The sequence below is a fragment of the Rhinoraja longicauda genome, chromosome 1 (genome assembly GCF_053455715.1).
Source record: "Rhinoraja longicauda isolate Sanriku21f chromosome 1, sRhiLon1.1, whole genome shotgun sequence".
Taxonomy (NCBI): Eukaryota; Metazoa; Chordata; class Chondrichthyes; order Rajiformes; family Arhynchobatidae; genus Rhinoraja; species Rhinoraja longicauda.
In genome coordinates, this window is record NC_135953.1 from 38,265,889 (window position 1) to 38,280,064 (window position 14,176).

The 14,176-nt window shown below is 41.1% G+C and overlaps 1 protein-coding gene across 1 annotated transcript; it reads left to right on the forward strand.

Moving 5' to 3' along the window:
- Positions 1-2,976: 2,976 nt before the first annotated feature.
- cimip2b (ciliary microtubule inner protein 2B) lies at positions 2,977-13,075 on the forward strand. The gene is made up of 6 exons (XM_078409811.1): positions 2,977-3,072; positions 5,745-5,983; positions 7,666-7,841; positions 8,911-9,049; positions 10,548-10,769; positions 11,833-13,075. Exons 1-6 carry the CDS (start codon positions 3,005-3,007, stop codon positions 11,919-11,921), a joined length of 933 nt encoding a protein of 310 aa, XP_078265937.1. The 5' UTR covers positions 2,977-3,004; the 3' UTR covers positions 11,922-13,075.
- The last annotated feature ends 1,101 nt before the right edge of the window (positions 13,076-14,176 follow it).

Consider the following 14,176-nt stretch of genomic DNA (forward strand, 5'->3'; position numbering starts at 1 on the left):
GGGCTACAAGGAGAGGTTAGACAAACTTGGATTGTTTTCCCTGGACCTCCAGAGATTGAGGGGAGACCTGATGGAATTATATAAAGTTATGAGAGGCACAGAAATGCTGGACAGTCAGAAACATTTTCCCAGGGTGTAATTGTCAAAGACTACAAGCTCATCTTTAAGGCGTTTAAGAGGCTTTTAGATAGGTGCACAGATATGCAGGGAATGGAGTAATATGGATCTTGCGCAGGCAGATGAGATTAATTTATCTAGAATCATGTTTGGCACAGGCATAGTGGGTTGAAGGGCATGTTCCTGTGCCTGTATTGTTCTATGTTTTATATACTCAAGGCAGAACATGGTCAGTGAAAACCTGCAACAGCCTTTGTTAATGTCCCAATTATTCATAGTATTTATAAATGACTTGTCATGGGTTAGAAAGCTACGTAACCAATATTGCTGCAAAGGGAATGCAGCTTTGTGAGCAATATAAAGCATACATTGAAATTAAGAGAAGAAATGAATTGGTCACACTGTGACAAATAAACTTTAATATTGATAAATGTGTTTGCGACTTTGGACCTCAAATATTCAGATCAGAATATTTAAATAATGAAAAGATAAAAATAGTCAATTGATTATTGATTATTATTATTTCATCAATCCAGACTCTTCCAGATATTGGTTAATTTTTATGCAAGAAAGCATTTATTGTTATCAATCCTAATTTGATAGTTTGAACATGCATCTTCTGTCCTAATCAAACAAATTAACTTAATTAGACACAAAAGGTTGGAGTAACTCATTGGGTCAGGCAACATCTCTGGACAGAAGGAATAGGTGATGTTTCGAGTTGAGACAAAGGGTCTGATGAAGGATTTCGACCCGAAACGTCACCTGCTCCTTCTCTCCAGTGATGCTGTCTGACCCACTGAGTTACTTCAGCATTTTGTGTCTATCTTCGGTGTAAACCAGCGTCTGTAATTCCTTTTTACACAAATTAATTTAATTATTTTGTCAGTTTTTCTGTAAACTCACTTGGATTTCAATGAGTTGAATAGCACGTGATGAGAACTGGTTTACTTATTATTTAAAACTTGGCAAAAGCTTTTCAAACACTTAATCTACTCTGGGCGCGAGTATCTTATTCACTGTTGAACAACAAGTCACCAGCAGTCGGCTCATGCATATCCAGTGTTCCAGAAAACAATGTGAAAAGTTAGATAATAGAGATGGTCAGCACAAAATTGTTTTGTTCACTTAGAAGAATACCAAGGGACTTCGGCAATTGTTAAGAGTTAAATTCAGTTCAGATCAAGAAAGATCACTTTCTTTGGGGAGAAGGCAGGAGAAAGGGATTGAGAGGGAGAGATAGATCAGCCACAATTGAATGGCAGAATAGACTTGAATGGGCGAATTGCCTAATACTGCTCCTAGAACTTATGAACTCAGGTTGGGTCAGATCAGGCAGGTAGCTGTCGGCTCTTCATAGGTAAATGTGCTGTCGCTTGAGTCTTGGGGTCCAACTTTTAGAAGTTGGACAGGTGGGTAGAGGGGGTTTTGGTGCAGTGTCAAGTGAGCTGGTGCTGTGTTGATCGGCTGGAAAAGAATTTTTGCGGTGAAGGTCAATATGACACAGACTGTCACTGGAAGTCTGCTTGTTAAAAAAGGAAAGTGGCTTTTGGGCAACAAAATGAAATGTAAACTGGAATTGGTCTTCTTCCTGAGATGATTACTCTCCTTCATCTCTGAAGGCCATTGGCTTTTCAAGATGTGGCTTTGGGATGTTTTGTAGTTTGTTAGTTTAGTTTATTGTCACCTGTACTGAGGTACAGTAAAAAGATTTTTGTTGCGTACAATCCAGTCGGCAGTGCACAGATATAAGATAAAGGGAAACACATTTAGTGCAGGGTCAAGTCTAGTGAAGTCCCATTAAAATTACACATATTTTTTTTTTTATTTTAGTTCCTTTATTGTCATTGTAACATGAGCCATGTACAACGAAATTGTAAATTACGCTGGTTATTCCGGGCAGACCTGCTGGTCTCGTAGTCAGTAGGATATGAACCTGCACGGGGAAAACCCAATAGATTTTCAGTCCATTGCCTTCACCACTACCCTAGCGAAATGTCTTCTATTCCTTCTCTCCAGAGATGCTGCCTGACCCGCTGAGTTACTCCAGCCTTTTGTGTGTAAAGTCCAATTAAAGATAGTCCGAGGGTCTCCCAGGAGGGAGATGGTAGCTCAGGACCGCTCTCTCGTTGTTGATGGGATGGTTCAGTTGCCTGATAACAGCTGGGAAGAAAGTGTCTCTGAAAGTGTCTCTGTGCACTGCCGACTGGATTTTACTGTACCTCAGTACAGGTGACAATAAACTAAACTAACTTACAAAATTCTTAAGGGGTTGGACAGGCTAGATGCAGGAAGATTGTTCCCGATGTTGGGGAAGTCCAGAACAAGGGGTCACAGTTTAAGGATAAGGAGGAAGTCTTTTAGGACCGAGATGAGAACGTTTTTTTTCACACAGAGAGTGGTGAATCTGTGGAATTCTCTGCCACAGAAGGTAGTTGAGGCTTCATTGTCTATATTTAAGAGGGAGTTAGATGTGGCCCTTGTGGCTAAAGGGATCAGGGGGTATGGAGAGAAGGCAGGTACAGGTTACTGAGCTGGATGATCAGCCATGATCATATTGAATGGCGGTGCAGGCTCGAAGGGCCGAATGGCATACTCCTGCACCTATTTTTGTATGTTTCTATGTTTCTATGAATCTGCAGGGGTGCGTTTTCACACTTCTGTGCCTCTTGCTGCCTGATGCGATGCCTCCAAATGACTTCGGCCTCTTCCCTGTGGGTTTCTGCTCCGGCTTCGTGTGGGACGTCCTGCGGGGGAAGTCCCTGCCTCTTGACTTGTCCATCTCCCCGCCCTCCGCTCCGCCACCAGCAACACCGGCCTCACCCCGCCCCGGGAGCGGGCGTCCACCGACTGACTGCACACCACCGCTCATCAAGGCTGAGTGAGGATGGCAGACCTTTACCCGCCCAAGATCAGCCCGAGCCTGATGACACGGGAGCCTCACTACATCCCCGGGTGAGTGAGTGTGTGAGAGAGTGTGAGAGAGTGCGCGTGTGTGAGTGTGAGCGAGAGAGAGTGAGAGAGTGTGAGTGTGTGAGAGTGAGAGAGTGTGAGAGTGAGTATGAGAGTGTGAGTGAGTGTGAGCGTGTGTGGGTGAGTGTGAGAGAGTGAGTGTGAGAGTGAGTGTGAGAGTGAGTGTGAGAGTGTGAGTGAGTGTGTGAGTGAGTGTGAGTGTGTGTGTGTGAGTGAGTGAGTGTGTGTGTGTGAGTGAGAGAGTGAGTGTGTGTGAGAGAGTGAGTGTGAGTGTGTTTTAATTGAGTGAGGTGTGAGTGTGTGTGTGTGAGAGTGTGAGTGTGTGTGTGTGAGTGAGAGTGAGAGTGAGTGTGTGTGTGTTTTAATTGAGTGAGGTGTGAGTGTGTGTGTGTGAGAGTGAGTGTGTTTTAATTGAGTGAGTGTGTGTGAGAGTGTGAGAGTGAGTGTGTGTTTTAATTGAGTGAGGTGTGAGTGTGAGTGTGAGTGTGTGTGGGGTGCCCACCCTCCGCTCCGCGCTGGCCGGGCAAGCAGGGGCAGTTTGCTACCGCGATTCTCTGCCCTCTGATTCCCTTGCCTTTGGCCGCACTTACACTTACACTTACACGTCCACCTCGTCCCGATTCTTAGTTAAAACGAATCTTTTCTCGCCCATTTATACTTCATTTGAAAGTAACGTTCGCTGCAGCAGAGGCGCTGGTGTGTTTAATGTCCCTATGGCAACGAGCTTGCAGGTGGTGGTAATCTCAACAGTGGTTTCCAACGCGCGTTTACTAAAAGCTCAAGTCTGGAGAAGGGTCCCGACTCGAAACATCGCCTGTCCATTCCCTCCCCAAATGCTGCCCGACCCGCTGAGTTCCTCCATACTTTGTGTTTTGCTCAAGGTTCCACCATCTGACTCTCTTGTGTCTCTATACACCCTTGCCAGTTATTGCTTTTTATTGATTCTGCCAACATGTTTTATGTTCTACATAAAAGTATTGCAAAAGTGCAAACTCTATCTCGTGTAGCTTGGGGATTTGAAAAGTTAGTTGCTAATCCATGAAAGCCAGCAACTACATTTATATAAAAAAGAATGGATTCTGTTCATGAATAGTTTCTGTCAGTCCTTTCAAACCTGTTTCTCCACCTTATGCATGTCCATACTTCATAAATAAATCTCTTTGACATACATTGAACTTATGAAAGACTGTCACAGAACTCAAAATTTATCCTGGCTTGTGTCCAATCAGCTTTCTGCTACTGAATCAACCTCACCAAAGTCACAATGACATGCTATGTGAGTTGTGACTCTCCTTCCTCATCCTTCTTGCTCTGCAGCCTTGGGCATGATCAAAGCCACAACATCAATCCTTCAGCGTTATTCTAAAATGATTGAATTGGTAAAGTGATACTTATGACTTCTGCTATTGCTTTAAAATCGAGTTTAATTTAGTTATTGTCACGTGTACAGAGATACAGTGAAATGCTTGTTCTGCCCATGTTATCCAGTGAGATCATGTACACCACAACCTGAGACCACTGTAAATGCACCACCCAATGCTTCCAGTAGCAGTCCATGTGCTGCCGTGTGCCGAGTTTGCCATGTCCCGCTTCCCGTGTCAATCACAGAGATTTAGGGCGCTTTACAAGGGTGCAGGAGATGAGTTTGTGGACTATTTATTCACATCCGCTGACTCTGCGCTTCACCTTCCACTGCCTCCATCTTGTATGTGATATAGGTATTAACAGCAACAAACATCTGCTGGAGGAACTCAGCAGATTGAACATCATCTGTGGGGGGAAAGGAACAGTCAACATTATTAACACTTGCTTTCGCTGGTCAGTGTGCTGAGTATAAACGTTGGGAAGTCATTTTGCATCTCTACAAAACATTGGTTTGATCACATCTCGAATATCATGTTCAGTTCTTGGCACCGCATTAGGATTCAGGATTCAGGATATCTTTATTTGTCATCCAAAAAACAAGTTTTTTGGACAAAATTTAATCACCCACAGTCCAACAATAAGAGCAATAAAATAAGCAAATTACACAACCCCAACCAACACAAAAAAAAAAAGAAACATACATCACAGTGAGTCTCCTCCAGTCCCCTCCTCACAGGATGGGTGTGGAGGTTTTGGAGCAGATGCAAAAGAGGTTCACCAAGATGTTGCCTGGATTCAACAGTATTGTCTATAAAGAGAAGTTGGAGAAACTTGAGCTGTTTTCTCTGTAGCATTGAAGGTTTAGGGTATTCAATAGAAGTATACAAAAGTATTTCCCCAAATGTCAAATACTAGAGGGCACAGATTTAAGGCGAGAGGGGGAAAGTTTGATAGAGGTTAAGAGTCAAGTTTTTTTACACAGAGTGGAGAGGTGGTAAAACTGGGATTAGCATAGATGGGCAACAATATGTTTTAATGTAATTATTTAGTTAATTAATAATCTAATTAATTAATAATCTACTTAATTAATCTTGATTAGTAATGGTGTCAAGGGTTATGGGGCGAAGGCAGGAGAATGGAGTTGAGCGGAAAAGATAGATCAGCCATGATTAAATGGCGTGGTAGACTTGATGGGACGAATGCCCTTATTCTGCTCCTAGAACTTATGAACTTATAAAGTGTTCATCTTTTACCAGAAAAATAATCAATGTTTTATGATATCATTTTAGATACGCTGGTTATTGTCCTCAGTATAAGTACAGTCTTGGGCAAACCTATGGCAAACTGACTTCCAATCTGCTCACAAATCCTGGAATAGCACACTCTCGGCAACTGCTCCTCCAGCCAAACCTGTGCAGAGAAACCAACTATAGTGTGGGAACTAAGCTAAATCAAAATCTACTTCAAAATTATAAAGCCAGCAGGAAAGCACAAAAACTGACCAACTCCATGGTTTCTGGCTACAAAGGTTAGTTCTCCAATAAGGGTTATGTTAAGTAGTTTTCTTTTTTTAGGCAATAAACAATAGGTGCGGGAATAGGCCATTCGGCCCTTCGAGCCAGCACCACCATCCAATGTGATCATGGCTGATCATTCTCAATCAGTACCCCGTTCCTGCCTTCTCTCCATACTCCCCATATCCTTAAGAGCTCTATCTAGCTCTCTCTTGAATGCGTTCAGAGAATTGGCCTCCATTGCCTTCTGAGGCAGTGAATTCCACAGATTTACAACTCCCTGACTGAAAAGGTTTTTCCTCATCTCCGTTCTAAATGGCCTACCCCTTATTCTTAAACTGTGGCCCCTGGTTCTGGACAAATTGTTAATTAATAAAGGGAATGGTAGAAGACATATATTGCATATTAGTTCAGTTTAGAGATACAGCGTGGAAACAGGCTCTTCGGCCCACTGAGTCCGCACCGACCAGCGTACATTAACACTATCCTACACGCATGAGGGACAATTTTCACTTATACCAAGCCAATTAACCTACATACCTGTACGTCTTTGGAGTGTGGGAGGAAACTGAAGATCTCTGAGAAATCCCATATGGTTATGTGGGGAATGTACAAACTCCGTACAGACAGCACCCATAGTCAGGATCGAATCCAGGTCTCCGGTGCTGCAAGGCAGCAACTCTACCGCTGCGCCACCATGCCGACTTATTAGGTTAGAAAAAAGCTCAATTAACTACTGATGTACTGATATGTTTCTAGTCTTGCTAAATTAAGGATTAGCTGGACAATTAAAAATTATGCTAGGAAGTTATCCAGCCTTTCTTCACATTTCAGATACAAGATGGTAGGTAAAACTGCAAAGGCTAACAACCCTCGAGCAATAAGGTTCGGGTTATCTGGGTTTCAAAATATTCAGTGGCTTTTATTTAGTCCATCATAAGCTAAGTCTTGTCTGTGAATCACTGCAGCAATATCTGAGAGTTTTACATTTCAATTCAATTCATAAATGAAATGATCTGTGGTGCTTTTCCAGAATATTTTACCTTCCGTCAGTTTATTCTAACTTAAATCCATTCACTCCTGTTGGTTCTGTGAGAAATGTCTGGGTCTTTGCTACCTTAAGCTCTTCCATCTTCCCACCTGGGATATCCTGGTGGCCAGATATCACCACTGGGCCACTTGATGGCCACCTGCAGCCAGCAGCCAATTTACACCAATTTCTACACCATTAGATTTAACTCTTAGGGCTAAAGGAATCAAAGGATATGGGGGAAAAGCAGGAACGGGGTATTGATTTTAGATGATCAGCCATGATTATATTGAAGGGCCGAATGGCCTTCTCCTGCACCTATTTTTCTATGTTTCTATGTTTCAGATTTAGAATGTTGCCAGGTCTAAAAATGGCTCAGTTTAACATTCACGAGTTCCCTTTTCACCAGAAGCCAGTTCCCCGAAAATATTTGCCCTCTTCCATTGAACATGCAATGTTGAACACAGAAATAAAAGACAGAAAAATATATTTAAAATTAGGGAAGATTATGTTAAATGTACGTATAACTGTTCGGTAATTTGGAGAGGTCATTAATTATTCCAGTCTTACATATGATTGCATGATTATAGTTTTCTTTCCTATTTGTTCCAACCATTTATAATTGAAACTTCAGTTTGTATTTTTCTCTTCTACTTTTAATAATAGGTTTTGTTCCCAGAAGAGAAGGCTATTTTTCAAGAACTTTCACTGAAACGTGCTTGGATGCAATTGCACAGTTTGAAAGAGAACAGCTTAAGGTTGCTTCCAAGAAACGAGAGATGGAATTGATAAATGCATTACAGACTGGGAAAACTACGGCAAAGACGGAGCAAGAAAATAATGTAACAAAACCTGTGCTCATCTCTATCTGCCTGAACAGAGTGCAAGCATTCCCACATTTCCATTGTTCCTGAACTTCAACACCAAACATGACCACATATCTATGTTTATTTTTTTCTTCTTCCCCATTCTTTCTCACACAATGCATTCTGCCTCAATGTTGCTGACCAGTCTTTGTGGTTTATGTGTGACCTGTACTTAAGGCATAGAGGCGTGGGAGCCACAATCATATTCAATAGAGAGCTGGCTTCAGTTCATAAGTTATAGGATTAGAATTAGGCCATTCAGCCCATCCAATCTACTCCGCCATTCAGTTATGGCTGATCTATCTTTCCCTCTCAACCCCATTCTCCTACCTTCTCTCCATAACACCTGACACCCTTACTAATCAAGAATCTGTCAATCTCTACCTTAAAAATATCCATTGACGGCCTCCACAGCCGTCGGTGGCAATGAATTCCACAGATTCACCACCTTCTGACTAAAGAAATTCCTCCTCATCTCCTTTCTAAAGGTACATTTGTTTATTCTGAGACTATGGCCTCTGGTCCTAGACTCTCCCACTAGTGGAAACATCCTCTCCACATTCACTCTAACCAGGCCTTTCTCTTTTCGGTAAGTTTCAATGAGGTCCTCCCTCATCCTTCTAAATTCCAGTGAGTAGAGGCCCAGTGCTATCATGAGATTGGCTTCTCCTGTTATTTCCCCATTAAAATATTTTTTTAATGATTATTCTTTGAAATAGTTGTAAAATGTAATACATTTCTGGATGTGTCTTCTCGCTACGTTATGGAAAAATGTTTCCAATTATCACTTAGAAAATGGGTGATTAATGGTCAGCATGGACTCGGTGAACTGAACGGTCCGTTTCCATGCTGTATCTATATAATTATCCTTCGCAGGATTTTTCTCTAAATTAAATGAACTCTTAATGCATAATTCCACCTTAACACTCACCAGCTTATGTATATTTCACTTTGCTATTTGTAGAAACATTAAAGCAGTTCCATCTCACTTAATCTTCTTTTAATGGACTTGTGTTGGAACTAATACTTTCTTCCTTTTTTAAAGCTTGTAACAGTGAAATACAGGACACCATTTGCTGCAATTGCTACCAATCCTGTACCTTATTGTTTATCACATTCTTATAAAGTAATGACCTCTCCATACTTGATGAAAAACGAAGACCCTGATAAATACTTTATGTCTGGTGAGTAATACAGCTTCACGTTTTCTCTTTTGTGAATGTGAATATAATGACATACTTGTGTTAATATTGCTTTGAGTAATAACTAGGATTAAAGTGACATTGGATTTTTGGTGAGACCGTTATGATGTCCATTTGGACAAATACATCACAAGGAATAAATCATGCTGTCCATGAAACTCCGATGATGAATCCTGGAGCTACATAGAGTTGGATACTTGCATATGGTGCCTGGTAAGGGCACTACGAGTGACATTAGTGTCTCTGAATTTTCAGTTCTTTTATCGCATTCTGAATCTCACCTCCTTTCTGAAATGTAATATCTTTGGCCGTTGCATTTTTATTACTTTGCGTCACAGTCTGTCATTTTTCTCTTCTGTTTCTGATTCTGTTTTCATCATTTTCCCACTTAATTTTAATTTCCTCTATTTCTTTGATGAGAAATAGAGAAAAGATTTACCCCTCAGCTGAGAAGTAATGGAATGATTTTGCAGACGGATCCACAGTGGCCACAGATTGAGTTTGGAATGGGTGTGAAAACTACAATGCAATGTTCAATGGCTTCTACCCGTCACTCCTCAATCTCTTATACTTTCTTCACTTCTTTGTCCCAGCATCAGTTAAATTACTTTTCACAGGCAACTGAATCATCCTACCACAACCAGAGAGCAGTCCTGAACTATCTACCTCATTGGTGACCCTCAGACTATCATTGATCGGACTTTGCTGGCTTTACCTTGCACTATACGTTATTCCCTTATCGTGTATCTATTCACTGTAAATGGCTCGATTGTAATCATGTGTTGGCTTTCCGCTGACTGGATAGCACGCAACAAAAGCTTTTCACTGTACCTCGGTACACATGACAATAAACTAAACCAAATAAACTAAACTAAACACCTTTTGCACTGTCCATTCACTTCATTGTCAACTCTCCCTAATGTTTACCCTTTGAAGTATCTTGTCACCGTCCCCTCTGCCTCTCATTAGCATGTGGGAGTCATCCATTCCTCCCACCACTACAACTTCATCCTCCCCAAATGGACGATGAGGCCAATGTTTCATTATTTTGTATTTACTTCCTTCCTTCTCCATCTCACCTTCCACTCCACCTCTCATTTCCTCTGCCTCTCGCAGAAGGATTCTTGGTGATTTTTAACACTTTCTCAACGGGGTACTGATTGTGGATGATCAGCCATGATCACAGTGAATGGCGGTGCTGGCTCGAAGGGCCAAATGGCCTACTCCTGCACCTATTGTCTATTGTCAATTGTCCATATGATCTTGTCACATACAAAAAATAAATCATTGGATGAGGATCAGCATTCTTCACTGGTTTATGATTCTTTGCTAATGGTTGAAATATTTGTGTAACATTTAGGTTACTTTACAACATTAGTTGAACAGACACATAGTGTGGGAGATGAGGCCAGATAATTTGTTGTATATTTGACTGCATTTGGTGCATGACACTTAAGAACTGTCCTTTGCGTGTTCATAGGGTACAAAGGGCATGTACCTCGCGCCAGATTTCTGCTTGGGTCAGGATATCCTACCATCACTAACTGTGCCTTGATCGAATTCAACCAGATGCATAATAAATCAAAACCTACATTGACCCCCACTATAAATTGTGCAGAAGAGAATGGAACATTTTCCCGGATTGTGCAGCTTTATCCCACAAAACTTGGAATGTTGCCCCAGTATACAGGGCACGTACCAGGTAGGTGCTTTTAAAACTGTGGGACAATCAATGTGAATGATGTAAAAAAAAGTTTTACACCGTATCTTGGTACGCGTGACAATAAACTAAACTTATGAATATCTGAAAATCAGTCCAGTGATAGTTGATATAAGAATCCTCTATAGATTTGTTCCAAAATCACTGCTCAGCTTGATGGATACATAATATATGTCTAGAGTTATGGAGTTATGCAGACAGAAATGGGCTCTTCAGCCAAACTCTTCCATGCCGACCAAGATGTCATATCATATCATATCATATATATATACAGCGCGGAAACAGGCCTTTTCGGCCCACCAAGTCCGCGCCGCCCAGCGATCCCCGCACACTAACACTATTAACACTATCCTACACACTAGGGACAATTTTTACATTTACCCAGCCAATTTACCTACATACCTGTACGTCTTTGGAGTGTGGGAGGAAACCGAAGATCTCGGAGAAAACCCATGCAGGTCACGGGGAGAACGTACAAACTACTTACAGTAAAGCACCCGTAGTCAGGATCGAACTTGACTCTCCGGCGCGCATTCGCTGTAAAGCAGCAACTCTACCGCTGCGCTACCGTGCTAGTACTAAATGTCTAGTACTATTTATCTGTGTTTATCCATCTAAACGTTTTCTAACCTGTCGACATGTCTTTCAATAGACTTGTCAAGGCCCAATTTGAGCACAAATTGAGTATTCCTCTCTTCTTCACAATGTTTTGGCTTCACTTTGTGCACTACTTTGTGTACATGTGGCAAAATATGAGGATTTGTATTCTAATGAATTTGTCAGTTACTGTCTCAGGACCTTTGAAGCATGCTAAAATCTCTAATCTCCTCAACCTGTTTAAATGCCTAACAGAATGTATTATCAACTTTCTAGAATATAATAAATAAGCGGAATGGTTGGCTGTAATTTTGATGTTGGGATGAGTGAAAATTTGAGCCAAGAGTGGCAGATGATCATTGACCTTTTGGTTGAATGTTTAATCCATTTCAGAAATAAAGTTTTTATAGATTTAAGAAACTGAATGTAAATTCTGATTTATTTCCAGGATACAAATATCAATTTGGCCACACTTTTGGACGCCATACTCAGGATGCACTTGGAATGAGCACCATCCAGAAACAATTTGTGAATTAAAAACAATGGAGCGAATTTCCTAACTATTATCAAGAGTTCAAATATCAACATTCAGAAAATAAAATAATGCATATATTTGATTACAAGTTGCAAACATTTAACTAGAGTATTTCCAGCATGCTGGCGTAAAATAGTCAGTGTTCTGAACATATCTAAATGCAAGCAAAGCTGTAATGACTTCCACTGCTGAACCAGCTGCTAACACACATTGTCACAATTATGCACATAGAACAGCTCAATTGAATACATGTGGCAGCTGATATCTCTGGAGTTGCACTGCAAAATCTAGCATGACAAATACAAGAGAAAAACGAGAGCAAAGAAAACAAGCAAAAATTAAAAATCTCTTGGCCAAGCTGATGAGAGTCATTGCACAACTTCACTATCTAGCATCCCGCTGTCACTTAGGGTGGGAAAATATGGAAAAGCATTGAGAATCTCAATAACATAGAAGGAACCTAAAACATTTGTTATTGATTCAGGAAAAATCTATCTCCAATAGAGCAATTAAAATTTAGTTTGAATAATCTCATCATTATTTTTTCCAGGGAGACTAGAACCGTCAGCTCTTTAAGGCTGTGCCATCACTGTCCCTACATTGGACTTACCTTCGTTTGGTCCATATCTTTTGATACCTAGCTCAGGCATGAACTTTTCAGTTGACTAGGAAATCAAAACCTGTTGGAGAAGATTTCCATATTTTCATTACCTCTTTGTGTTGCCCTTCGATGCCCTACCTACACTATTAACACCTGGAAATTTATTTTAGATATTAGATTTGCATTGTATTCTGGAACTCCCATTGCGGAAATAACTCTTTAATCAAATCTTTTAAATATTTAGACCTCTTCGGATTGCTGCTTAATTGTAAATTCAAGATGGTAGTCACTCCTTGATGTACAAAAACAATGAACTTTTGTAAAGTTGAATGAAATTTTGTAAATTGCTGGTCAAATTGCAGGTTGTAGCTCAAAATACAATGATTCAATACTTTATTGTCACATGTAAAGTGAACCGCTTGGTTTTGCATACAAACCCAGTAAAATCATACAGCAGACCTCACCTAGGCAGTACACAAGAGTTGCCACATTTCTGCTGCCTTACGCTCACCATGGTCCATCTCGATCTCGAACCTCTCACAGCTTAAGGATAAGGGGGAGGTCTTTTGGGACCGAGATGAGAAAACATTTCTTCACACAGAGAGTGGTGAGTCTGTGGAATTCTCTGCCACAGAAGGTAGTTGAGGCCAGTTCATTGGCTATATTTAAGAGGGAGTTAGATGTGGCCCTTGTGGCTAAAGGGATCAGGGGGTATGGAGAGAAGGCAGGTACAGGTTACTGAGCTGGATGATCAGCCATGATCATATTGAATGGCGGTGCAGGCTCGAAGGGCAGAATGGCCTACTCCTGCACCTATTTTCTATGTTTCTATGATCCACCTCATTCTTGGTTCCCCTCGCTCTCAATGGTCCACCTCGCTCGCAGGTCCCTCCTCACTCTCGGCGAACTGGGTCCCATCAACGCCGATGGCTTGAAAACAGCTCTTGCACATCAAACATGTACTTCCAAATATTCAATGGTGTTACTTACACAAAGACATGTGAATCTAATCTGTAAATTCATAAATGACAGGAGTAGAATTAGGCCATTCGGTCCATCAAGTCTACTCCGCCATTCAATCATGACTGATCTAACTTTCCCTCCTAACCCCATTCTGCCCATAACCTCTGACACCCATACGAATCAAGAATCTATCTATCTCTGCATCAAAATATCCATCGACTTGGCCTCCACAGCCTTCTGTGGCAAAGAATGACTCAGATTCACCAATCTCTGACTAAATTATGGAATTACTGTACAAGCCTAGTCTCTATTACTGCCTTCATAATCCTGTGAACGCTAGTACCATTATTTCCACCCCTCTGAAGTAAGTCCACTTCTTCTGGCGTGGTGTGCCCAAAAGCTTCACAGCACTCCAGATGGAGTCTGACTAAAGTCTCCTGCAACTGAAATCAAAGTCTTTCCTCTTTGTATTATTGATCACAGGAAATTGAGAATGGACATCCATATCACCAGGAAAAATAGGTTAAATCTGGAATATTTAACAAATTGTGGGGCTCATTTTGTCACTTAAATTAATCACAATGCATCTTTTCCCCGCTTATGTACAGTCTACAAAGAGACTCATGGCATCATCCCCAGTAACATATCTCACCTTATTCAATCTAATACCCAGAAATTTACAAGACAGTCCTC